The sequence below is a fragment of the Halichoerus grypus genome, chromosome 10, assembly GCF_964656455.1.
Source record: "Halichoerus grypus chromosome 10, mHalGry1.hap1.1, whole genome shotgun sequence".
Taxonomy (NCBI): Eukaryota; Metazoa; Chordata; class Mammalia; order Carnivora; family Phocidae; genus Halichoerus; species Halichoerus grypus.
This window is the reverse complement of record NC_135721.1, coordinates 29,641,188-29,668,715: the sequence shown is the minus strand read 5'-3', so window position 1 is coordinate 29,668,715 and position 27,528 is coordinate 29,641,188. Positions and strand designations below refer to the sequence as shown.

General features: G+C 41.4%; 1 protein-coding gene and 1 pseudogene across 2 annotated transcripts; both read right to left on the bottom strand.

The window, feature by feature from the left end:
* Positions 1 to 1,405: 1,405 nt before the first annotated feature.
* Positions 1,406 to 26,637, bottom strand: QPCT (glutaminyl-peptide cyclotransferase). Of its 2 annotated transcripts, XM_036070396.2 has the most exons (7): positions 26,400 to 26,634; positions 18,131 to 18,277; positions 11,867 to 12,145; positions 6,490 to 6,666; positions 4,642 to 4,741; positions 3,147 to 3,263; positions 1,406 to 1,718 (listed from the first exon to the last, which is right to left on the bottom strand). In XM_036070396.2, exons 1-7 carry the CDS (start codon positions 26,520 to 26,522, stop codon positions 1,573 to 1,575), a joined length of 1,089 nt encoding a protein of 362 aa, XP_035926289.1. In that variant the 5' UTR covers positions 26,523 to 26,634; the 3' UTR covers positions 1,406 to 1,572. The 2 variants fall into 2 exon arrangements, with proteins under 2 accessions (XP_035926289.1, XP_077912321.1); XM_078056195.1 differs by lacking the exon at positions 3,147 to 3,263 and having other exon boundaries at positions 26,400 to 26,637.
* LOC118521710 (U4 spliceosomal RNA) lies at positions 7,864 to 7,946 on the bottom strand (annotated as a pseudogene).
* Positions 26,638 to 27,528: the final 891 nt, after the last annotated feature.

Genomic DNA, 27,528 nt, shown 5'->3' with positions numbered 1-27,528 from the left:
TACATGGAAAAAAAGGCTTTAAAAAGTCAATTCCTTTCCCTATGACTTCCTTTGTCGCTGAACTAAAGCTGTCATTGCTCCCCCACTCAGCCGGTCTGTCTCACCTCCAACCTGGCAGACCTGGCCCCAGCACGTTCGTTCAGTGAGTATGCAGTAAATGTCTGCTCAGAACAGCGAGCCCGTGAGGAACGGCATCCCCAACTAACTGCATCTACATGGCAGGATCAATTTCCTAAATGTTCAACTGATCAAGTTTGTTTTCTAGATAATTGTTTCCTATAACTAAAGAAAAAAATCTATGAATTCCTATGTTTCCAGCCAAACAATTTTGCTTCCATGAATCTCTGGAAAGAAATATACTATAATTAATCAAATGTGAATATCATATAACTTAACTACACAAAAATTGTCATAAATTACTGTACTACTATGGTTGCCTTAATATTAACCCTGGAGGCCACACTCGTATTCATTTCAACCCAAGATCAGAATGGCAGATAAATGTCTGGTAATTATATAATTTAACAGGAAAAAAAGGCTGGAATATTATAAATACAGTTTGATTATAATGCCGGGTTTTTTTTAACCTGAATTGAAAATATGTGAGGAAAAGCTAAAGAGTGAATGGCGATCCTGTTAGTATAATGAGTTTATAATTTTCTCCATTTTCAGTTTTTTCTTACTGACTATATTATTTTTACAATAAAGATGTTAAATTTATAAAACTCTATCAAAATCGAACTAAAAGGGTGCCTGGCTGGCTCAGTCAGTAGAGCATGCAACTCTTGATCTTGGGGTTGTAAGTTTGAGCCCCATGTTGGGTGTAGAGATTACTTAAAAATAAAATCTTTTATTCTTTTTTTTAAAGATTTTATTTATTTACTGAGAGAGAGTGAGAGCGAGAGCAAGAGTGAGAGAGAAAAGCAGACTCCCTGCTGATCAAGGAGCCCGACACAGGGCTCGATCCCAGGACCCTGAGATCTGACCTAAGCCAACCGACTGAGTCACCCAGGCACCCCAAAAATAAAATCTTTACAAATGAACTATAAATTATACAATTTTTCATTTATGTGTAAAAAAAGTTGGCATGGCATTTAATTCTGATTTAATTTTTATGAAATAAACCCTACAAAGATTTCTCAAAGAAATCTGAAGGTCCTCAAACTTCATCTCTGTTTTGTATTATAAGTGAGAGATTCTCAAGTAAAAAAAAAAAAAAAAACATAAAACCAAGGCTACTATTGCACATCGCCATCATATCTAAGTACTATTTGGAAGACCATGACACTGTATCTATGAATCTGATTTAGTTTCATAGTTTCTTATCTAAAGATATTTATTTTCTGCTTTCCTAACATTTTTCTTTCTTCATCTCTAGATGAAAATTAATGAGCAATTTAGGACATGATGTAAATCTAGGGATTTATTGATCACATATTCAAAGACACCTATAGAATGAATCTATAGGATGGAAGTTCCACATGACATTTGTCTGGAGTGAGATTATTTTAAGTTGTGCCTTGACGTCTGAATGTGAAACTAGATACAATTACCATAAACTAAGACAGAATATTACAAATGAAGGTACTCTAACACAAAGACTTGTAGGATTTTGTTTAGATTGTTAATGGCTGTTTCATCCAAATTTTCTTCGTTGTCATCCATGGTGTGCCAGACTTCAGGGAAAGGAAATGGGATCAGATGCAAAACTGGAACACCTAATAAGAAAGAACCAACTGGTAATTAAGTGCATGTTTCCACAGAGTAAAGTAGAAAGTATCGTTCTTCAAGCACAAGTCTGAGTGGGAGCTTGGTACCATATAAAGACAGCTGATAATTCAGCATTTTCTATGTACTTCCTTGTATCTTACCCTTTTACTCCAAAACCACTCATTCATTAAACAAATGTCTATTAATTCAGTAAATAATTATAAAGTGCCTACTACGTAACGGTTGCTATTTGAGATGTTGAGATTTCATCAGTGAAAAGGCAAAGCCCTACTCATACAGAGCTTACATTCCAGTAAAGAAAGAAACAAGTAAACAAATATAAAAGTAATTTTAGAGAATGATAAGCGTTCTAAAGAATAATAAAACAAGGCAGGGGAATAGAGAATGAGGGGCAGACAGCTGGACCAAGAAAGATGTATTTAAAGTCAGGGAAGGCCTCTTTGAGAATCTCACATTTAGTTAGAGACATGCAACAAAGGAGAAAGCAGGCTGGGCAAAGATCTGGGGATGAGCATGCCAGGCAGCAGGATTAGTAAGTGCAAAGGTCCTGGGGTAGGAGTATGCTTGGCCTGCTTGAGGAACAGCAGGAGGACAATGTAGCTGGATCAGAGCAGTAATTAGAGAGAAAGGCAGGAGGAGATGTTGGTGAGGAACAGAGTCAGAAAAAGGAGGCATTTGTAGGTCATGGTAAAGACTTTGGGTCTTATTCAACATGATGGCAAGCCACCAGAGCTTTAAAACAGGGAAGAAACGTAATTTTTTTAAAGATTTTATTTCTTTATTTGTCAGAGAGGGAGGAAGGGAAAGAGAGAGAGAAAGCACAGCAGGGGGAGAGGCAGGCAGAGGAAAAAGCAGGATTCCCACTGAGCAGGGAGCCCGATGTGGGACTCAATCCAAGGACCCTGGGATCATGACCTGAGCCAAAGGCAGATGCTTAATGGACTGAGCCACCCAGGCCTCCGGAAGAAACATAATTTGATTTACATTTTTAAAAGATAACTCTAGCTTCTATGTAAAGAATAGGGAAGCAACAGCAAAAGCTAGAGACCAATTGGGAGGCTACTACAAGAGCCCTTGAGTTGATTTAGACTTCCACCATTGACATCAAGGGTATTGCTTCCCTATTAATCAAAAAACACCAGAGTTACACAAAATGTAAGACTATAATCTTACTCTATGAATAAGAAGGCAAGGTCAGTAAAATATGAGATTTTATGAATATGCTGGAATGGGGGTGGGGGCTTAAGGATTTGGAATGACTTTCATGAAAAAATAGAAGTCATGAGATGATTAGTGGATGATTTAATCTATCGAGTAATTAAATGTAATGGCTCCTCACCCTTCTAGATTGTTGCAAATACACAAAATACAGTAAGTAAAAAATGCATGTGTGCCCGCACATACACACACATTACCTCTTCTTAAAAATGGAATATGGTCATCCTGAATCACACCTCCATAACCATAATTCTGGAAATACCACCTCTCCGAAGAGTGATCCTCGAGCAAACCTAATCTGTGGAGTTCGTGTTCTGCAGATGACAATTAGACAGTAGATGATTATCAATTCTTATCTGAACAATGCTCAGAATGCAGAAGGAATCTGAAATCTCAGCACATGTGGCCATCACTTTTTAAACAATATGCAGCCATGAGCCCAACTACACCCCTGACAATAAGCATCTGGGCTGAACTTGGGTACATACATGGAGAGAAGAACCACACATGGGCTCTAGCTTTACACATAAGGACCTCCTTAGAGGTAGATAGTGAATAGGACAATGGAGAGATGGAGAATGAGAAAACCACAGGAAAAGGGGGGGGGGGAGGGACAGAGGTTTGCCTGAGACTCAGGTAAAAGTTTCTCTTATAATATTCTAGATTTGGATATTGGCAAATTCTGAACTCATGGCAAAAGTATGAATTGAGAGGGTAGTGTTTTTCCCCGCTGCTTAGAAAAAATACAATTCTTTCCCACTCCAGGAAGTATATGTAACTACTAAGGAATTCCTAGCCTGAAGTTTCTTGCCTCAAAAGCAGATCTTCTGGCCTGGATTTTATCATTTCTCATTAAAGATCTATCTCATTTTCATCTCCCCCTGATGCCAATTGGCTCTGTGTGTTTGTGTGTGTGTGTGTGTGTGTGTGTGTGTGTGTGTGTGTTACGAGGTAGGAAGGAGTAGTGCAAGTATGAAGGAAAGAAGTCGTTTCCCCTTTCCTTCTCCAAACACCACATCTCTCTCTCTTGAGCCATAGATATTTTGTTTCTTTGCCTGGCCTGGCTTGACCTGGTCCAGACTAGTCTACTGTCATTTAACTGACACCACACTGTCCCTTAAATGACTTTTGAAGGATCCTGGCTTTCTCTTACATTCCGATCTCTTACTTCCTTAGAAAATTGAGATGGTTATAGATTTAAAGGAAAATCATGTCTGAACAAGGTAGGAAATAGAAGATGACAAAGACAGGGATAAAAAAAGAATGAAAAATTAAAGAATGCCTTTTGGTATCATAAGGATCATAACAGTCATCAATAGCCAGCATGCTTTTCTGAGTGGAGTTTTCCCTAGACATGCATTCCATACACTGCACCCAGGACTCTGAGAAAATATTTTCAAACCATTGCTAGGGATATGCAAATATTAAATGTAGCCTTGTATGTTTCCAGTTCCAAATGCAGTCTCCTGCAGGGAAATAAAGTGGGCCTACTGAAAAAGATAAATAGGAACAATAAACTAATCAGTAAAGCAAGAAAAAAAGCCAGCAAAGTATATTTTCAAATCATATATTTAAGTCATAGATTTTGAATTTTCTTTTTTTCTTTTTTTTTTTTTTGTTATAAATTTTAAATTTTAAAATGTAGTGTTTGTCCATAGGAAGGAACTAAGTTGACTCTTCAGTGGTGCTTACCAATTGCTTCAAGTCTATCAAACCATCTGGCAGATTTGGGGAAAAAATTGAGAAATGTTGGGTTGGGAGCTCCAATTAAATCCAATAAGACCAATAAATCCTAAGAGAGAAAAAAAATTGTTTAATCCCTATCACCAAAATATATTTCACATTCATCAATGGAAAAAAACAGTCAAAACTAACCACATTTTAACAATTAAGAATAATCCAGGGAGCTCTATAAATGAACAAAAGGTTTAATAACACTGTAAGCTGATTATTTTGAAGAACTTTTTTTTTTAAAGATTTTATTTATTTATTTGACAGAGAGAGACACAGTGAGAGAGGGAACACAAGCAGGGGGAGTGGGAGAGGGAGAAGCAGGCTTTCCCACTGAGCAGGGAGCCTGATGCGGGGCTCAATCCCAGGACCCTGGGATCATGACCTGAGTCATTAGGTCGCCTAACGACTGAACCATCCAGGTGCCCCCCTTTTTTTTTAAAGATTTTATTTATTTATTTGACAGAGAGAAACACAGTGAGAGAGGGAACACAAGCAGGCGGAGTAGAAGAGGGAGATATTTTGAAGAACTTTAAAAAAATCTTGCTTATGCAATGTGGACAAATGGCAAAGTGTAGATTTTTTGTGTGTGTAACCCCAAAAGGATATCACTAAGGATAAATTAGAAAGAGGACATTTAGATAATATTTTATAGATCAAAAAAGAATACATTTACTTTTTATTTTCAGATGGGATTACAAGCCTCTCTATTCCATTCTAATTAGTCCTTTTCTCCATAGTCTATAAATGTTACAGGTCCCTACAGGAAAGCACTTGGGTAGTAATTATTTATTCCTCAAAGCAGCATAAAGGAAACATTTCTTGACTTAGCCACTTGGGCCAAAGGACTGAATGAGGAGCCAACCATACTCCTTGGCCAATGAGCTGCCAAAAGACAACAAGGTGGAGAGAATGCCGGCATGATGTGTTAGGGCCACAGAGGACATATAGTGTGGCCATCTGGACTCACAGGGTAAAGGTCAGTGATCTGGCAAAGGAAAGGGATGCGTGGAGGGGGTTAGGAATAGGCTTTCAGTTCACAGGTAGGGTGAGGGTAGGGATGGATGAAGGCACAGGGATGAATGAAGTCTCAAGGGTAGCATGAGGTTCCAAGCTGGGGTTAGTGAGGATGTAAGACTGCGTGAAGGTCAAATATGGGAAAAGAAACAGAGTAGGGAGAGAATTCAAAGGTGAGGTGAGGGACTAGGGATGGAGTGTGAGCCCAGAAATGCGAATTAAAATGGAACCATGTGTTGCACCCAGTACTTGATAATAAGAGCAGGATTTTAAGGCAGCATCAGAAATGTTTCCATCCCTATGGCAACAATGTTAGACCAAAACACATCCGACACAATGTCACATACACACTCAGAGTCATTATAACACTTTGAGGACACCAAGGAAGTTCTTCACTCCCATCCCCTATACCATGTCTCACTCACACTCCAGTTCCCAAGACCCCAGCCTCCTCAGGCTTTATAGAGGCCTCAAAGAAGGGATTTGCTCTCACCATCTCTATACAGAACTAGGGAATGTGCTCCCATTGGACCGAACTGAATCTGATGTTTTCTTAATCTGATTTTTTTACATTATTTTAATTATGCTCAGTCAAACATAACTTCTAACCCACATTCATTCCTTTTAGTTCTGGGATTCCTCAAAAGCCCAATGCTTGCCAAGGAATGTTCTATAATAAACACTCTGCTCCAAGAATGCCTTGGCATTTTTAGGTCTTTAATTGGCGCTAGCTTTGGTTTCCTTTGAGGCAGAGCCTGCAACTGCAGCACCATGAGAATTCCCCAGACTCACCATGCCGTGCAGTTGGTTGGTGTCTTTCGCTCCAGGTGGGTGCGGGGTCGATGCCATCTTGGGAGCTAAGTGCCGAGACCCATACAGAGAATCACGAAGAGACCAATGAAGTAAAGCCTCTTCCCCATCAAAGAAAATTAGCTGCAGTGAGAGATCTGGCTTGGAGTCTGGAATATTCTGGTAAAAAAGAATCGTAAAAAGATAGCAAAAACACTGTGAGGGTTTAAAAAAACAGCATGGTTTCCTATTAACCCGGCAAAAAGACAGATAGGCCACGAAGAAAAGGAAGATACCAAAGCAGGTGAAAATTGCCAAAATGGATTTTGTACCACTTCACCTCCAAAAATCATCCCATTTCCCACAGTCTTCACCCATGTAAATTTCACTTTTCCCCACTCTCTCTGAATACAGAAGTTTTATATGTTTTCTAATTCCTTAGAGAAATTTGAAACTGTGAAACTGTCATTGTGGACAAGGTGATACACACCCAGTTTCCTTCCAGAAGGGTGTGTCGCCCCTGTCACCAGGAGAGCTGTCTTCAGGTCTTCAGCTGTTAGTTCTTTTAGGGACTGCCTCAGCCCTGGGGGTGTCCTATATCCAATGACTGATCTAAGCAGGTCCCACAGGCTCTATAGGACCATTCCACCTCCAGAGCTCCCCAGGGTTGGCTGAGCCTATTGTTGAACCTGCATGGCGGATTGACTTCTCCCTCTGCCTAATCCCATTTCTCTCCCCTCCTTGCTGCAGCTGTTAAACCAGGGCTACTCCCTCAGAAAGGACCTAAATGCTAAACTCCACGTCAGTGTGCGTCCCGGGGAACACAACCTGAAACAACTGCAAATCTTCCTTGCTTCCCACTTTATTTGAGTCTGTAATTTTTTCACTGAATCTAGGTTCAAGGATCTGCCTTAGGAATGCAACAGGGACTCAACGAATAATAATTACAGCCTCTCCTTTGAAGGAGTCTACACGTCAGTTGGGTCAGGAAAGATAAAACAAATATGTGAACAGGACAAAGTGTGCCAAGGGTCACAGATGCAACATAAAACTTTTCTGGGAATTGGATAGAATGAGAGGTCAATCTGAAACAAATAATACATTATATGTTAAAAAAAAGAAGAAGAAGATAGTAGGAAGGGAAAAATGAAGGGGGGGAAATCGGAGGGGGAGACGAACCATGAGAGACTATGGACCCTGAGAAACAAACTGAGGGTTCTACAGGGGAGGGGGGGAGGGGGATGGGTTAGCCTGGTGATGGGTATTAAGGAGGGCATGTATTGCATGGAGCACTGGGTGTTATATGCAAACAATGAATCATGGAACACTACATCAAAAACTAATGATGTAATGTATGATGACTAAAATAATAAAATAAAATTTAAAAAAAAATTTTCAATTAGCAATAATTGCACCTCAGATAAACCTCATTGGCTACGATACTGCCACTGTGCAAAGCTAAATTAAAAAAAAAAAGAATGAGAGGTCAAATCCTTGGGGTATCAAGGAAGATATTATGAGTCAATATTTGAGCAGAACTTCGAAGGGCTACTAGGATTCCCATTTGATTTTATACTTTTCACTGTCGCCTCTCCTTTCACATGAGTCCTTCTGGTACCCTACCCTCCACAGTCCTTCAGCCCCACTGGAATCCCTGATCTATTGAATCCTTCACCTGTTCACAGTCCTTCAACCCCATGAAGTCCTTCACTCCATATTCAGCTTAAATTCCACAATCATTCTAACCACTCCTTTGCATACATCCTCAACTCCCTGGCCTCTCTCTGCCTTGGTCAAGCTCACATGGCAAAAATATAACCTTTAGACCAACTTTCTGCCTACTTTATGCCTGTATGCAGCAGACCTGCCTGGAGAAAAATATACAACTATTCACTCTCTCCACCTCAGCACAGTACTGGGGATATGCTCCCATCAGACTGAACTGAATCTGAGATCTCCCTAATCTGTTATGGATATCATGTCTCGTCTTACCTCTCTAAGGATATTTATTTTTTTATTTTTTTAATCTCTAAGGATATTTAAAACAGTGTCCCTTAAGTTATCTCCTGCTCCTTGTGCTTTATTTCCTTTGAATTCATTTTTCAATTCATACTGTTTTACTCCCTTTCTTTCATGCTGGAGACTCTCCTCAAATGTCTGGTCGTCCTCTGTGTTCATTCATATTAAAGAGTAACGTACCAGGGGCGCCTGGGTGGTTCAGTTGGTTGGGCATCCAACTCTTGATTTCAGCTCAGGTCATGATCTCAAGGTCGTGGGATTGAGCCCCATGTTGGGCTCTGTGCTCAGCAGGGAGTGTGCTTGAGATTTTCTACCTCTGCCCCTCTCCCCACCACTCTCTAAAAATAAATAAATAAATCTTTAAAAAAATAAAGAATAATGTACTAAAACACTGATTAGAGACACAGATTGGTTGGCTTCACTGCAGGGCAATCGGGTGCCCAGTTGGTATTTTTCTACATATCCCAGTGCTCTTTGTGCAGACTTACAAATGCTGCCCCCCGCCCCAGCCTCACTTCTACTTCCCTCACTTTCTCCACCAATTCCTGAGCCACTCCAGGATTTTGTCAGGGGACCACTGACTTTTCCATTTCCTCCTCACTCTGGGGAATGACTTCTCTCTACTCGAATATGTCATTTGCCATTTCTCCATTTACCTTCTGTCTTCATATTGTGGTTCCCATTAACACATGTTCCCTAGTTTCTTCAAAGATGGAATTTTCCTGATTGTTTTAGGGTGATTTCCTAAGATGGAAAAAGATGTCTTTATCATCCGAAAACTAAGTTATCTTTGTATGTTAATCATTGCAATTGTTTTAATATTGCTCCTTAATTAGACGACAAGAAAAGGATAATTTACTACACTCTGAGTCTCTCCATAACTCCTGACAGCATTAAGCACAGGATGTATTTGTCTGTACAATACATACGTATTCAGGTTTTAATAACTACTAAGTAAGTAAACAGATTTTCTCATCGGCAAAAGGTGTAAGGTACATACTTCAATGGAGACACGCTAAGTTTCCAGTTGTTTAAAGGGCCTTGACTGGTTCCAAAGTTCTAGCTCCAAACCAAAGAGCATAATAATGAAATACCAGAGCAGAATAAATTGCCTGGGACCAGAGACGTTCCACTTATGCCCAGGGCAGAAGCAAAAGCAGGTAGCTTTCATACTTTGTAGGCTTAAATGTTCAGGTGCCTCATTGAAATTTCAACAGCTGAGTGACTCCAGTGGTCAGTACAATGGTTTACTTGCTGTTCCAATCATTAAGACCAGAGTAGACTGTGTAGACAATGATCCTGAGTCCCATGAGGCACCCTGCTCTTTTTGTTTTGTTCAGGATTAGCAGGAAAATAACTGTGGCCCTCGATTTCTGGTAACACAGTCTTGGAGCTGGGAAAATCTGTGTAGCCTGATTTGTGAAGGTCTTTCAGTCCTTCATGGTACTGTGATAAATGTCTAGTTGCCAGGGTCAACAAGTAGGTGAATTATCTGTGGTCTTTCCCCATCCAAGGCTAATGCCACAATAATAAGGTATAAAAACCCACCCCAAACTCAGGGGCTTAAAGCAGCACTCATGTGTCCTCCTGGGTCTGTAGATCAGCTGGGGGACAACTGATCTAGACTGGGTTTGGTTGGAGGAGCTCTGCCTCACCATGCCATCATTAAGGTTGGCTCTGCTCCACATGTCTTATCCTCCCCAGGGGATCAGCAGGCCAACCAGGGCATGCCCTTATGGCAAAGACACGAGAGATCAAGCCCCATTACACAAGCTCATCTCCAGTCTCTGTTTTTGTCACATCTACTAGCATCCCATTGGCCAAGACAATCAAACAACCAAGTCCAGAGTCAAGGAATGAGAACCTAGAACCTGCTACACTGGGAAGGCAAAAGATGGGAATGTCTAACTGTAATCTTACCACTGGAAGGTTGCACAGAGTTGGAGCCATAATCCAGTCTATTCTCCTGTCCTCTCCCACGTCACATTCCACTACCACCTACCCAATCCATGACAGCTGAAGAACTAAAACAACTCCTTAATACAAGTTTAGTTAAAATACGACTGGAAAAATGAATCTGGTACTCTTCACATTTCAATTAAAACTAGTCCTTTTTTTTTAATTGTCCACATCACTGCTACTTCTATGAGAAAGGATAATTAAGAGAATGCATGTGTATTTTTTAAAACGGGGATGTCCAACCAACAACTCATTCAGCCCTTTCTGTTTCTAGTCACTAAAAGCAGGTATGAACTACATAGAAAAAGGCAAAGGAGCTCACCCAGAGAAAACACACCCACCGTACAGACCATGCCTGTCACTTAAAGTCCTTGCCCTAGAATGCAAACAGGAAAAATTAAACTTTTATATCAGCTTCTGAACTCTCTCACCCAATTGCTGGGGAAAGGTACTAGTTGAAAGCAGAGCAGAGAATGAGACGAAGACATTATAGAAGGTTCAAGAAACAAAACAAAACAAAAAATGGTGAAAAGGATGCGGAGAGGTTACAAACAATTCTTGCTTTCTTCAAGTTCAGCATATCCAGCAAAAATAGATCCGATATCTCTATTACTTCCATTACAAGATAAACCTTTTACTTCTTTACCCCCATTGTAGCAAAGGCTGGCCCCTTCATAAAGCTCTGAGGGGGAAAAAGAGGTATTTGTTGCCTGCGAACCAAGATTTTTGTTTTTGCTTTGTTGTGTTTACTTGGTTATGGGTGATATCTGAACAAAATGTCTTCATCTAGCTTAGCACTTTTTTCCAATATACCCTTAAGAACAGGGACTGAAATAACATCTGAGAGTCCCAGAAGTATTTTGAACTGAGAACATAACAAAAGCTCTACTATGCTACATAAAATTGAGCCGAGATTCACAGATAATAACAATAATGCATTTCTGCTCCATGCTTTTCATCTTGATATGTCTGAATTACCCACTCTCAGCACCACTTTACAGCGGCCCCCTCCCCCAACTCAAGAGCCACATCTCTCAGATTAGAAGGTTGTGATGTTTCACGGCTACAGAAACAAGAAGAAAAAAACATACTTCTCATATATACACCTGTACCAAACGTCCACCTGCTTCATTTATGGCAAAGAAATGTGGCATTTCATTTAATATGTATGCCAAATTAAGCAATCAAGTGCCAGTGAATAAATTCACTTCCGTGTGTCATAGTGTAATCTTCCAATTAATATTCATTCAACCTCACATCGTTTTGCAACAAATTAGCACAAAATGTCCTGAAAGTCTACATTTCTAAATGGCCTTCTTACTGCCCCCCAAGAATTCTAGAATTCACTCTGAGTTCTTCTAATGTCTTTTATCCCAAGAATCTATGAGGAGGAAACAAATACCTCCAAGGAAAGGAGTTGCTTGTCTAAGGCACGGGCAAGTTCCAGCATCATTGCGCATGGCACGGCTGAATCAGTGGCTCCCACAAACACCTGGTTGTCCCAAGGGTGAAAATACTTGGAGTCGTAGTGACAGGCGAGGACCAGGTGTCGCTTAGCACTGGGATTGAGGGTGCTGATGATATTTGAGAAAGACCGGTACCCGTAGGGTGTCTGGCTCAAGAAGGTGTCTACTTCCAAGACCCAGTCAGCTTGAAGTCTCTGAATTCTCTGCATGATGTGCTGATCAAAAGAAAAACCAAAATTTCAGATCTGGACAGTTTCCATTGGTTAACTATATAAATATATATATTTTTTAATCTTATGTGATGCCTTTCAAGTTAAAAGCACAATACGTGGTTACAGAATTAATAGCAAGGATGATTAAAGGAAAAGTTATCCCTCTCCCTTTCCCCTAATCGTCACCCTGCAAAGCAATCCCAATCAATTGTTAGTATTAACCAATGTTAATAGTCTGATGTGTATCTTTCTCTTTTTTTAAGACTTTATTTGTTTATTTGAGAGAGAGAGAAAGAGAGTGAGGAGGGGCAGAGGGAGAGGGAGAAGCAGGCTCCCCACTGAGAAGGGAGCCTGACATCGGGGCTCAATCCCAGGACCCTGAGACCATGAGACCATGACCTGAGCTGAAGGCAGACGCTTAACCAACTGAGCCACCCAGGCGCCCCATTAGTCTGATGTATATCTTTCCACACTATTCTTATTGTTTATATGAACATATACTAGCACACAAACATGTAATTGGCGAAGGGGTACATGCTTTTATAGGAATAGAACCTACATTACACATTATTCTGCCCCTCGCTATTCTCATTTAACAATAAAGCAGGGTCATTTCTACATGTCAGTAGAATTCAGTACGTATTAAAGTCCATTTGCAATATTTCAGGAGGCTAAGAAGGCATTTTGAGAAGTCAGATATACTAAGATCCTATAGGTCTCAACTCCTACCCTCAGCTCTTTGAGGGCAAGAACAGCAAATGGTAGCTGATAGGTTGCAGATGGAAAAGAAACACTGCTTCTGAGTCTGGCAGTGTCTACCTGAAGAGTCTAGAATGTGTGGTGTGAGGAGCTATGGTGAGCTCACTGCTGTTCCCTTGTCCCTTCCCACCTCCATTTTCCCTTCACCTTATTTTTCTCAGTAGGTTTCATTTATTTTATTTTATGTTGAAGTATTGCATACATCTTTGTAAGTTTGCCTGAAAGGATTGGTTTAAAACATCAAATGAAAAACTAACCATCTCCAGAACTGGCAATTTGTTCCACAATTAACATCCAGTAGGGATGGACTTTGAGGTGATAAACAAATAACTCATAATAACTGGAAAAGAATGGAAGGGTTTTGTCATTTTTTTTTTTGTTTTTTGGGGGGCTCCCTCCCTCCAAGGAATTACAAGATTTTCCAGCGTAGCCAACTCTTGTGTGGCCTGTCCTAACTAACGTGACATGACACAAAGGCAAAGGCTTTGGAAAAACTGTGGCAGGAAGCTTCCAGGAAAATAACTAAACCAGAGAGAGGACAGTGATTCTCCACTCAACGCTGCAAAAGCCAAATAAACAAACAGTCCCCTGATTCTCACTCCCTGCTTTATTTAGTGTGGTGGACTTTGGCGGAGTCCCTTACCTTTTTGATTTCAAGTTTACAAGTTCTTTTTTTAAGTAATAAAAAGGAAATGTTTCTAACCTTTTTGAAATCATCGTTCACATCTCATTCACTTTGTTTTCATCCACAATTCTTAATACTGGGCTTTGCTCACAGTAAGCTATCACTAAATATGGGCTGATTATAACTAATAAGTTAGTCTCAGTGGGAATACATAAAATTAGATGATATTAAACATTGGTAGTTTGAATAGAGAGAAATCACTGTGCACCTCAGATAAGCTTTCCACAGAATATGAAAATAGTTATTCCTAGACTTCAAGGAAAAGAAATTTTTTTCCATAAAAAGGGTCATCTTAAAAAAAAAAAAAAAGGCATATACTCCAGAACATCTGGTATCCAGATGCTGAACTACTCCAAAACCAATAGCAGCCTGTATGCTTACAAAAATGAATTGAGATTTAAAATATATATATATCTGTTAGCTTTGTTCAGCTAAGGTCTCACACACAAACTCATTTCTCAACTCCTAAACAGGTTGTGGACATAATTTCTGATACCTTATGTTGACACTAAAATCCACAAAAGCATCAGCAAATGCCCCAGGAAGAGTTCTCCCTGAAGCAAACTTTTTTATGCAGTAAAAATATTTAATTATCTTAGCAACGAATTTCTTTATAAACAATCGAATTGGCTCCATACTCTAATTAGGTCACCAATATCCCTTGCTGTGCTTTTGGCTTTCAGCCTTAATCTGCAAGTTCCCACTGCAATTCTCTAGAGTAGGCTCCCAAAATTACTGTTCTGCTCTCTAGAATGCCCGAAGCAGGGAGTGCTTCCTGAAGCCAGGTAGCAAGAACTCAGGCCCACCAAGAGTGCAAAATGTAGTTTAAGACATAGATTGTATTTTGGATTATTACTGATTTATTTTTTGGAGTGGAGAAAGGAGAAAAAGAAAGATGAAGAGAGATAGAGATGGATAGATACAGACAGAGAGAGATGCAGACAGAGATAGACAAACATTGCATAGAGCCAAAAAGGATACAAAGATAAAGGTAGAGACAAGGAGAGAGACAGAGAGTGAGAGAGGAAAAGAGAGAAAGATAGATATAAATAGGACACTCTACTTTCAGCATGGGGGGCAGGCCTGGGAATTTTAGGTTAACATTAGTGAATGATTCTGGGTCTAATTTAATTTCATTTAAATTCTCATTTCCAAGTTCCAAGAAACAATGATAGTAGTAAAACAGGTTTGTTTGTTTGGAGGAAGCAGATTCTACAGTATTTGCACAAAGTCTACAAACAGATCACTGTCAGGATGCTGAATTCTGCCACCGGGACTTCAGGGTACCTATTCCTTCTTGGACGGTACACATATAAGTCTCTCTGGCTCCACGCTGAACACTCTCCACCCAAGATCCTTAACCCAGGGATATCCATACTTTCAGCTAAAGAAGCCCAGCTTCAGCTTCTCAGATGTACTGTTCATCTATAGGGGGTTTTAGCCCTGAGGTTTCTAGCTTGCCTCTTTTAGGCAAAGTTTCTGGCTTGCTCCTTAGTGAGATTTTATCATCCTGATTTTTAAACCATTTTTTATTCCCAGCTCAGAGATAAGTCACTGAAATACCCCAAAATTTCACTCAAACTATTTAGTTTACAAATAAAATCTCTCCTAAAAATATATATTCTAAAAATCCAATAGGTATCTTTAGGCTCATTGATCAGGGGCAATAAAAATGGAGACTATGGAGGGCGCCTGGGTGGCTCAGTTGGTTAAGTATCCGACTCTTGATTTCGGCTCAGGGTTGTGAGATCGAGCCCCCGCACTGGGCTCTGCACTCAGCGTGGAGTCTACTTGGGATTCTCTCTTTTTCCTCTCCCTTTGCCCCCCCCCCTTAAAAAAATAAAGACTACGGGACATTGTTCCCATATTATTCTCTGAAAAAGAATCTATAGCAAAGCATATCTTTATTGATAACTGCAAAGGTCAACACAATAATCAACTTTATACCAAGTCCACGTATCTTCAGATTTGAGAGTCTTCTCTAGTTATAAACCCGAAACTCTATAAATGATAAAACATCTGATCAGGTGCTCAAAAAAGTCTCAGGAAAAAAAGTAGATTTTCCACCATTCGTATTTGAACTTAGTTCTGAGTGACAGGTACTGATCCTGGTCAAATTGAATCCATTAGCATAATTCCCTCATCATAACCTAAATATCATGTACCTCATCTTCTAAAGTGGAAACATTTTATCTTTCACAGCTTAGGGGACAGCTCTCTAAAAATTCATGGTGATTTTCTTCTCAAAAAATTACAAAATTGAATCTCTCAAGTGACATTTCTATCATAACCATCCTGTTCAGATTACTGCCACATGAGCTAGAAAATGCATAAGCAGCCCAGCAAACAGGTCCCAGCACATTCCAAAATACTGTCAATAAACTTCTCATTTGCCTCCACCCCGTACGGCGTGGAAAGTGTCATGGGTTCAGTCAATTTAATGTATTTTTTAATCACAACAGTGTCTATGTGTATTATTTATGCTATATATTCTGTTGAAAGCTAAATACATATCCAAATAGCAATATTTGTTGAGTTTATGGATTTCTAAAGCCCACAGGCAAGGACCCTCAGGTCTGAAGTATTCATAAATGTTTCTGGGTATATAGAGTCTTCTGATCAAATGGTATGGGGAAATGAAAAAAGTCGAATTGAATGAGTGAATCTATAGACCTAATTTTTTTTTTCTAATGAGGAACTGAGGATTTTGGAAAGCACCCATAAGCATCTTGAGCTTCCTTTAAGAAAATGCTCGGGAGCTAAAGCCCAGGGAATATCACTGAAATGAATGGTATGTGTCTCACTCTCCAACTCAGGCAAGAGAAGATCCAAAGCTGGAGACTGTGAACACACACTCCAGAGTTCGTTCCTCCTAGCCGCTGCTCTTTAGTGATAGTGAAGTCAAGCAGACTTGGATCCAAATTCTGGTCTCATCACTACTATGTGTATAACTCTGAAAAAGTTAACTCATATACCTAAATCTCATGCCTTTTCAATCTGTAGCACTATGATAATAATAGTACCCACATGACAGCATTGTTGTGTGAGGACCGAATGAGAAAATCCATGCAAAGAACTCCATAAAGTGCTTGATAAAAAAAAACAGTGCTCCATGAAAGTCAGCCATCATCATTATTATTCCTTGCTCTGCCTAAAGGTTAGAAAGAACTAAGGTGCTCTTTGGGTCTCCACTGTCTAATTCCTTAGGAGAAACAGGTGCCGTTTGGAAGACAGGAGCCTAATGGAGCAACAACAATGGCTATCTAGGCTAGACACGAAAGGCAGGAGCCATATACTGGGCACAAAAGGATGAGCCCAACAGCTGTGTTGCTGGATCTTGCAGGTGTCACTCTAGCACAGAAGTGGGTGCCAAGGTCTTTTGCCTGGAGAATTAGGCAGGTGGAGTACTCTCAGAGGAGGATTTGAGGGGCAAGTCACTCCCCATTCTTTCTCGAGCTGCCCCTTGAAATGGGGCTATTTTGAAAAAAACATTCCTAGGTAGGATATCAGATCACTTCAGACTGGCACTAAGGAGGCAGAGACATTCAAGGTCTAGCCCAGCTATGGTTTAATTTACTCTCTATAGCAGCGTCTTTCAAACTGCAATGGTAAAAATCAGTGGATCTTGAAATCAGTTTACTGGGTCGTGACCAGCATTAAAAAACAAAATAAAACCAAACAGCTAGTAAAGTAGAATTAACAATATCAGAGTCAATCACAGGTAACACAGGTAGGAAGAGTGCCGATTTTTTTTCATGAGACTTTTGTGTCATTTAAATCTATTTTTTTTTTTTTTTTTTTAATTTGACAGAGAGAGACACAGCGAGAGAGGGAACACAAGCAGGGGGAGTGGGAGAGGGAGAAGCAGGCCTCCCGCCGAGCAGGGAGCCTGATGCGGGGCTCGATCCCAGGACCCTGGGATCATGACCTGAGCCGAAGGCAGACGCTTAACGACTGAGCCACCCAGGCGCCCCTCATTTAAATCTATTTTTATGTTTGTGTGTATAAAATGTAATTTTTAAAAAATTTTTTACTATTTTTTTTAACAAGGGTTAGAGCCAGAAATTTCAGAAGCACCACACTGGTACAAATAGCTTATCACTGATCTCAACTTTCCCTCCAGGGAGAATACAATTTCCCACGAGGAATGAAGGCCCTGATAGGACAGTAACTCACCCTTGGCACAGAATTTTCAGGCAAGAACCTCCTAGGGCTGTTTAGGGGGGTGGTTAGGGTCCAAGAAAAGGTAGTTGGGTGCCTAGGGATGTGTTATAGAAATGACCAGGAGTTGAATACTTAGTACATTATCTCCTACTGTACCCCGACAGAGATTGCACACATAAATTGATTTAGATTAACATGTAGCACTCAGAACAGGCATTCACTCTCAGTTGTTTGGTTGTCTGGGTTGCTTATTTTGGTGAATAATAAGATGAGATGACAGATCTGAGTATCAGACAACTCAGAACTTGGGACATGTGTCATATCTCTCGTGTGAAAGCAAAGTGTTCAACAACCTTCACGTTCGTGGGCTGCATCCTTACCTGGCGAGCAGCATAGCTTCCAGGGGATCCGGGATAGCGCTCTATCAGCAACGGTTGTAAGTCGTTTTTCCACATTTCAGAAATATTGGTGCCTTCTGCAACTTGTCGAAGAGACGATGAGTTCAAAATGGCTGGTTGGTGATAATACTGAGGATTGAATAACATCATTTAACTGGCTATCATTTCATAAAATGGTCAAGATTTAACCCGGAGACATTTGCAGCAGAGAACTATTTCCTTTGAATGTCAGACTGAAAAGATAGCTCTTATGTCATAAAGCAAATTAAACTACTCAACTCTAAAACTGGCCCCTCAGATCTAGAAAGTTACACTGTTTTGGCAGCTTATTTTAAAAACAAAATGAATGTGGGCGCCTGGGTGGCTCAGATGGTTAAGCATCTGCCTTCGGCTCAGGTCGTGATCTCAGGGTCCTGGGATCGAGTCCCGCATCGGGCTCCCTGCTCCTTGGGAGCCTGCTTCTCCCCCCTCTGCCTCTCTCTCTCTCTCTCTCTGTCTCTCATGAATAAATAAATAAAATCTTTAAAAATAAAAAAAAAAAAAATGAATGTAATGTGTTGAACCTGAGAATTAGTATTTGGCACTTCCTGTGTAACTTTTAATCATTTTAGTACAAGTGCTTTGTAAAACTAAGATTTAAAATATCAATTATTGATCTCCCATTCTTAAGAAAACCCAACATTTACAAAACTGCAGCCAACGGAACAATTATACTTTGTTAGCACAATGGCTTTATAATAGGCAATGTGGCATTCTAGAAGAAGCACTGTCTTAGAGTGTCTGGCTGTCGTTTATAGGTTATATGACTTTGGGTAGGTCCCTTAACTTCTCATTCCCCTCAAAAAAACTAATAAAGGAATTTGAGCTACGTCTTCACTGTCCAATATGGTTGCCACTAGCCACATATGACCACTAAGCTCTTGAAATGTAGCTAGTTGAATTGTAATATTCACATTAGATTTCAAAGACTTTGAATAATAAAAAAAAAGAAAAAATATCCCATTAATAAGTTTTATGGTGATTACATATTGAAATTTCATATATTGAGTTACATAAAACATATTATTAAAATTAATTTCACCTATTGCTTTTTACTTTTTTAATGTAGCTACTAGAAAACCTAAAATTACATACATGCTTCTCATCATATAATTTTATTGGACAGCTCTAAACTAGATGATCATTGAAATTCCTTGCAGCCAGAGTTTGATGATTCTATAACCCACTAGATAGTACACTTTTTACCTTCAGTAAAATTATTTTAAAATTCTATTAACACTCACACTCTTAGGAACATTTACCTATTAGCTGAGTTAACCTTAACTTAAAGAGCTAAATAAACATAAAAATCAAATTTGTATTTTGTTTTGTTTTTTTTAAAGATTTTATTTATTTATTTGAGAGAGAGAATGAGAGATAGAGAGAGAGCACACGAGAGGGGGGAGGGTCAGAGGGAGAAGCAGACTCCCCGCTGAACAGGGAGCCCGATGCGGGACTCAATCCCGGGACTCCAGGATCATGACCTGAGCAAAAGGCAGTTGCTTAACCAACTGAGCCACCCAGGCGCCCCAAATTTGTATTTTGGATATGACTTTATACATGCTGTATTTTCTTGTGATTAATCATTCATTCATTGCATGTTTATCAGACACTCAGTGTTGGAAGGTGTTACTCTTCCCACAGGGAAGTGCGTGATGATCAGCTGATTTCTTCCCTAAGGGGAATGATGAAGGTAATATAAGGATAGTAAGTTCTTTGGAATGCAAAACAGAAGCTGGAGGAGCCCTGTCTACTTCCCAGCTCTTCCCAGCACCCGTGTTGGTGCTGTATCTCAGTAATCACATAAGTATTTTCACTCCATGTGGCTAGTGAGAAACTGTGGAATTAAAGAATGCTAACTGCCCAATGACTTACACTCATCTACCTTTTGCTATGTCTCAACGTTACTCTCTGGGGTGATCATGCAAAGAGCATGGGCTGTGGGTACAGACACACACTCTCAACTCAGCCCCCCACCACTCACTAGCTGTAACTCTGGGAGGTTACTTAACCGCCTTAAGGCTCAATTTCCTCATCTGTAAAATGGAGGCAATATCACCTACTTCCTAGAGTAATTATAATTAAGTGAGCTAATAGATGTAAGCTGTCATAGTAAACATTCAACAAGTTGTCATTCTGTTACCTTCTATCAAATACAAAAGAGGTATAGAATTTAGAGCTGAAAAGACGACTTAGAGATGATCTAGTCCAACCTCCTGGATTTATGTCAGTGGAAACTGAGGTTCATAGAGACCAGATGATTTTCCCAAGGTGGTAGGAGAGCTCCAGGTAAGTCAATGAAAATATCTGGATTTCGTGGATTCCCAGTCCCGTGCCCTTCTGCTCTGTCTCCCTGCCTCTCTGCCTCACTACCCTGGAGGTAATCCCAAATATGGATGCTGTGCTGAACCTCTTAAGGTTTGTCTTTGTTTACTGATAATATATTTTTAAATATATTTCCTGCATAAATTTGTCGCAGCAGCCTTTAAATTCCTTGCTACATTCAGGATCTCAGTCCTTAAGTTAGCTCTCAAACAGCACTTTGAGAAGAAAGCTGACTCTAACAGACAAAACAACAGAAATGTGAAAAGGACAAAGAAGGAACTGGAGGCAAGAAGTGGGATGACATCTATGGTTAATTACTACTTAAGCAGGCCGACAGGAACCTGTCTGGTCTTTCCTACTGCCTCACCGCCCCCAGGCAGGGCCACTCACCCCAGCTCACCATGCTTCAGTCGCCCTGGCCTCCTTCCCGGTCCCAAAGCAGTGGGAGACTCTGCCCTGTCACAGCATTTGCACCTGCGGTGACTTCCAGCTTGCAGGCTTTTTCCTCCCTTTTCACCTGACTCTCCTGCTTACTCAGGTTATGACTTGGAGACCACTTTCCTGTGTGTTGAGTTGTTTAACATCTGATTTCGAGGGCAAGGACTGTCTTTATATCCTAGTCCCCTCCTGCATCCACATGGCACCCCGGGGCATACTGAGTACTCAGTCAATGTTGGGTGTGGTCATCAAATAAGGAATTGACAGATGAAAGGTCTCTCTGAAATTGTCTTCACTAAGCCTCTGTCTACATAATAATAAAGTAAAATGAGCATTAAAAATATCAAATCAGTTAAATGTACAAGCAGTTATAAAGACAGGAGAAACGAGAAGTACCTGCTGCAAAGGGCTAGAAAGGGCTGTGATTCAATTTTGGTGTCTTTGCCCCCTTTAACGTCTCTGTGACAACCAAGACCTGTTGTGTCAGGAAGGCTGTCTGACCAGTGACTCCTTTTCTGTTTAGTGTCCATTACTCCATCCCAGAGCCTACCTGGATCCTGTGAACCAGGTCCTTCACTGCATGTCCACGGTGGGAGGAAATCAAGCTCATGTTTAAACAGGCAATTTATGGCAATGTATGAAAGAGTTCTTAAGAGATTTAATAAAAAACAGGAATAAGATAAATAACCCTCCAGCACTGCTAGCTGTAACAGATACAGTAGATGAAATATAGTTGAGAAATAGCACCAAAAAACTGCTTGGTGGAAGAATGAAGGGTAAGTGCAGCAGACAGGCCCATTGATTGATGCTTCTCAATACCCAGAGTTACATGTGTTACTCCTCAATCTCCTGGGCTCAACCATTTAATTAACTTCATTCAGTAAAGAACCCCCCTCTCCTTGCCCTCCTGGAAGGAAAGATGCTCCCGTGAAACCATACAAATAAAAGTTTCCCAGTCAGTGAAGGACAGAGAAGGGGAAACCACCACACTCCGTTAATTATTTAAGCTTTCCTTTTTCATCAAAGCCTTGTACAGAAAAGCACTGGACTCTTCCAACCAAAATGGTGCCCATTCAGCTTTCATGGAGCCTCACTCTCAGAACCCAGTAAATATAAAAATCTATGTGGAGATAAGAGGAAGGAGTGAGAGGAGAAACCTGGAAAGAAAGTGTGGGCTGGACATGAGGAAAGTAAATGAGGCAAAAACAGTGTTCAGCCCAGTGTTAAATGCAAACCCCAAGTTAGTCTAGGCTTATTTCACTTTAAAGGCACATAGACAAGTTTCTTTGGTATAGGCATTCTCAGAGGAACGAGTCTCTATTACAGCCCCTGCCTTGTCTTTTCAGCCAGGCAGAAAGGACAGTAAGTCTGCTTTGGGTGACAAGAATCTTTGAGCTAGAGAAGTGTGAACCAGATATCCTGAAACATCTCCTCTAGACTAATCACATGGTGCCAGGCCAAAGAGGGGTTTAATTACATAATTTGTAGAGTTGGCCCCACTTGCAAGGGGATTTGAGGTCCCATGCCATTGAATTAAAGGGAGATCATTATAGAAGTCCAGCAATTTCAATTCCAGTTCTCATCCCATATGAGTGTCTCCCAGACAGCACTCAGATTCACTCCTGTGTGTACTGGTAGATTCAACCCAGCCAGCATTTACAGAAATCCTTCCAGTGTGTCCGATTCCTCCGACATAACAAATGCAGTTGTGGAAAAGTTGAGAACTGAATAAGATAAAGTTCTGTCTTCTTTCAATGCAAGGAGTCCTCTACCTAAAAGAAAAGCACTGTAGGCTTTGAACCGACAATTCAGAGTCAAATCCCAGGTCCCTGACTTACTAACTGTGACTAGGAAAGGCTTAATGATCTGTAAGGACGTCATAGTACTTACTCGCCAGGTGGTAGAAGCTCAAAAATGGCACATTTTGTATTTCTCCCCCCATCAATGTCCCGCCTACCACTGCCCTCCTCGTGCTTGCCTTGGAGTCTCCATTGCTGTTTCCCTAAGAATCATGGCAGGTAAAACAGTGAATGGTTAAGGACTTTAAAACCATGGAAGAGGGGAACCCTAAAAACTTTCAGAATATGTGTAACTCCAGAAGCAGAACAATGGGAAGTGCTGAAGACAGCAGTAACAGCGTGCAGATATGATCCCAGAGAGGGACCCCCAGGGGAGGCCAACCCTCCCGTATACAGTTCCTCTGTTCAAAAATCTGCCCCTCCACATCCAATATTACTTGAGATGTTCACCTTTGTTATAATAAAGGAAAATTCTACCAATTAAAATACATTGGTTCCCAACTTTATGACAGAGCAAGTTTGGAAACAACCTAAATATCCAACAATAAGAGGATAAATTATAGAATATGAATGATTTTGCAATCATCAAGTGATGATTTCAGTGAATTTTACTGGCTCAAGGAGATACTCATAATTTTAAGTGACTTAATAAAATATAAAACCATATATGCAGCGTAATCTCTACTATGAAAGAAGTATTTGTGTGTGTTATTTTAAAAATAAACAATTAGTCTTTATTGAGCATTTACTATAGGGCAGCAAGGTGCTAAATGCTTTACATGGATAGCTCTATTCTCATAAAAACCTACAAGATTGGTATAATTGTTATCCATTTCCATAAATAAAAATACACATCATACATACACATGTGTATGTGTGTGCATATGAATATGATATATATATATATATATATATATGTATAGAAAGAAAGAGGGAAGGAGGGAGAGAGAGAAAGAGAAAGAAACTAGGAATAAAAATACCAAAATGGTTAACAGCAATTATCTCTGAATGTGGGATTCTGGGTGACAATAGTTTTCTTTTACTTTTCTGTATTTTCCTAATTTTCTAAAATAAGCATGCTAACTTTATAATTGGGAGATTTCAATAGAAGCCATACTTTTTAACTAATAGCTTCCTTTAAAAAAAATATGCAAACTTCCTAACAGTCATCAGTCTTTCACACCTAAGAGAGGACTGATTTAATGAGATTCCTTTTAATAGCCAGTTGACAAGGTTGTACCAAAAGAATGGATCTGTACCAAAGAAACAGGGTTGAGGATCAAAGTTGGGACAGGATTCCGGAGAAGTAGTTTGGGAATATGGTCAACCCCCAGAATAATAACCTTTAAGCTCCAGGAGGGAGATCAGGAAAGGGGGGAAATAGGAGAGAAGTTTCCAGAAACAAACTATTTTGGAATTCTATTTAGGGTCCACTATAACCCAGAAAAAGGGAAATAAGCTCTTCCTCTGGCCCCCCAACTTTCCACCAGTCCCACCCTCCTTCACTAACTGAACAGTTTTCTACACCATCAGCCAGGACTCATTTACTTTGGAGAAGAGAGTGGAAGAAGACAGAGGAAAGCTCTTCAGTTCACCGGTGTAGGAGTGGTCAGCTGTCCTCACCTGTAAATTGGGGATGAATCTCCCCTCCCCCCAGGGGCACTGTGAGGTTCAAGTGAGATGATTATATATAAGAGTCCTGGTGCTCAGATGCCAATGTGCCTCTAAATACACGCCCGTAGGCCACCCCGAGAATCTAACCATTTACATTATTGTTTCTATGGGAAAATGTCTGCAGATTTCAAGTAACCAAATCATAGTCCTCTGAACTCAACCATCAAGTAGTTTTTACATTCTAGATGCCACTGAAAGAGACACACCTTTAGTTCAAAGCAAAGAAAACAGATTTCAGAATCAATGTTTTCTTTACTAAACCTCACCTTTTGGCAGACCAGTGTACCTCAATGACTAAAATAATTAAATGCCGTATATAGCAGGAAGGCGTGTATTTTAGTATGGACCAATTCACTTCCCAGGCTGAAACTGTACCAGCCACCTGCAGGGCTTTATGTAGGCCTACAGAATACAGGAGGAGGGGACCAGAAATTGGGAATTGTCATGGCTGATTTTGCCATTCGCTTCATTTGCTTACGGCGTTTGAAAGCATCCAGCTTTCTAGTAGAACAGTGATTAGAAGCTTCTTAAAATAAATATAAAAGGGATTCAGGCTTTAAAAGACTTTTCTCCAAAGTTAAATTCTCATTAGTTCAAAACGTGTCCAGAATCCAACACCTCCCACCTACAAATGCATCTTGCCTACAAATGATTCCTAAAGAACAGCTCATTCAAACAGTTCCCATCTTACTTATTCACCCATTTAGATGAATCAGAAAGACACATTTGGTGTGGCTCCATATTCTGGTTATTAGTGCCCCCTTCCCAATTTCTGACCAGGAAGGTACTCAGGGTGAAGTGGAGAAGAAAAGGATTTAAGTATGGGACTCAACGTCCCTTAAAGGACGTTACTCCTACTGAACGCCCATGGAAAGTTTTTCTTCTAATGCAGTTATTCTTGAGTTGCCTTCCCACATCCTCTCCAGGGTCCCTGTGGCTGGTGGTCTCCATGTGTAAGCGGGGGCACGTTGTGCCGTCTAAACGGTGAAGCAAAGGAAACAACACAGAGAACTGAAGTGGGCTATTCATATACACATGCGGGTGGTTGCGTACAAGTCTGCATGTGACCCAGACAGGGCCGGTGCATTCACCAGTGTGCCCTGTTTTCCCACCGTGTGAGGAAATACAAGCATACCGTAAGCATTTAAAAGATCTGTTCCACAACACTGTCAAAGTTTACAACCCTTTACTGCTTTTCTTAGTATTTTTAAAAGCATACCATTTTACTCCAATACCATTAACGTATGCATAATTCCCTAGCAATGTCCTGATTTCAAAACTGAGAAAAAGGAAATAACTTTGAACCTATTTACTTCACACAGAGGAAACTTGCAACCTAAGTTCTTTATATGAATTTCCACCTACAACTAGATCTATCGCTCTGACAACTGCATTTATTCTCTTTTAAGAAAAAATATATATTTTTTAAAGTGAAGCTGGTCTCCAGTTAGAGCAGCTGCGCTTAAAAACCTAAAACAAACGGTAACACACATCTGTCCGGAGACTGCATGGAAACTCCAACGTCCCAAGGGCGTCCGCGGATGCCGCGGTGGGGGAGCGCTGAGCACACCCACGGCGCGCCCGGCACCCCCGCGGCCGCCAAGCGCCGCGACCGCCGGCCTCCGGGGTCCCGAGTGGGCGGCGGCGCGGCGAAGCGCCCCCACCTCCGCGCTCGGCCGCCGCCGGCTAGACACACTTCCTGTGCCTATCGCTACCCGCATCAGACCGCAGCCGAGGGGAGGCTGGTGACATCACTGCTCCCGTGGCGTCTCCAAAGCAGCCCCGGGGCCAGTGAGGCACCCCGACGAGGACGCAGAGCCCCGATTCCTCCGGGTGCCCTTTGCGGGCACGGCTGCCTGGGCCGGCGAGCGCGGCTCTGCGCGCCTCCCACCCTGCCAAGGTGGGCTCTCCCGACCCCGGGTGCCCGCACGCCGCACCAGCCGCGCAGGTACAGTCACGCAGCGGCAGCCGCTCACCTTCTCCTGGATCCAGTCCGCCGAGCCTCGGTGTCTGACCCCCCGGGCCGCCAGGGGCAGGGCGGCCACCAGCAGCAGCAGGTGGAGAGTGTCCATGACGCGCCGGTCCCCGCCGCCTGCCATCTCCGAGACTGTCTGCGCGCCGGCTCCTCTGGCCGCCAGCGGTCACGAGCCCGGGAACGCGCGTCCTTCGCCGTCCCCCTTCTCCACCCTTGGGTCGACTGCGCCCGCCTCCCCATCGCCTCCGGGTCCCCTCCCCACTGCGCTGCGCAGGCCGAGGACGCAGCTCTCCTCCGCCCACCCTCGACCTTCGCACCCCGGGGGGCTGGGCTGTCCTGGGAGGCAGAAGCTTCGGAACGGAGGGACGGGAGCGGGCCACTTCCTTGTCCTGGAGAGGAGAGACAGGGAAGAGGCATTTTTTATGATCCCCAGGGCCGTGTAACTGGGAATTAATTGAAAGGGGAGAGAGAGAGTTCATCAGACCCTGTGTGGTTATGAAGTGTTTTCTCACAGGGAATCGACGTTTACTGAATACGTCTGTACCAGGCCCTGTCCTAGGTGCCTGGCTCCTCTGATGTCCCTTCTGTAATCTTCATAACCACGTGGGGTAGGTATTAACCCCACTTTACAGACAAGCAAACTGAGACTCCCCCTGCACAAAGCCTGAACTAGAAACCCTCAAAGTATTTCCTTTATAACAGCCCAGCATATCTCTTCTTTTTCTCACAAATAATTGCCTTGCCTGCCGTATGCACATCATCATACTCCCCAACCGCGAGGGATGGTCGAAGTGATTATCTGAAAATGTTCGCAGTGGCTCTTTAGATAGTCCTCTTCTCCAGTGCATACCTCCCAAAAGAAAACCTAAGCACAATTGTATTTACTTTGTAACATCGAAGATCAGTGTTACCAAGATAATCCTAGAAAAAAATACAACAATATCTCAATCTTGTCTGTAGGTATGTGGTCACATACCTCAATTACCTCACCATCCTCTTTTTCTTCCGGACAGTGAGGATCAGGGTGTGGTCTGCCTGAGTCATCTCCTAGTAACATATAGATCCCAGAAAAATCAAAGCAAGGAAACTGAAACAGACTTATTTCCCAGAGATGGAAGGTCTGAAGGTAA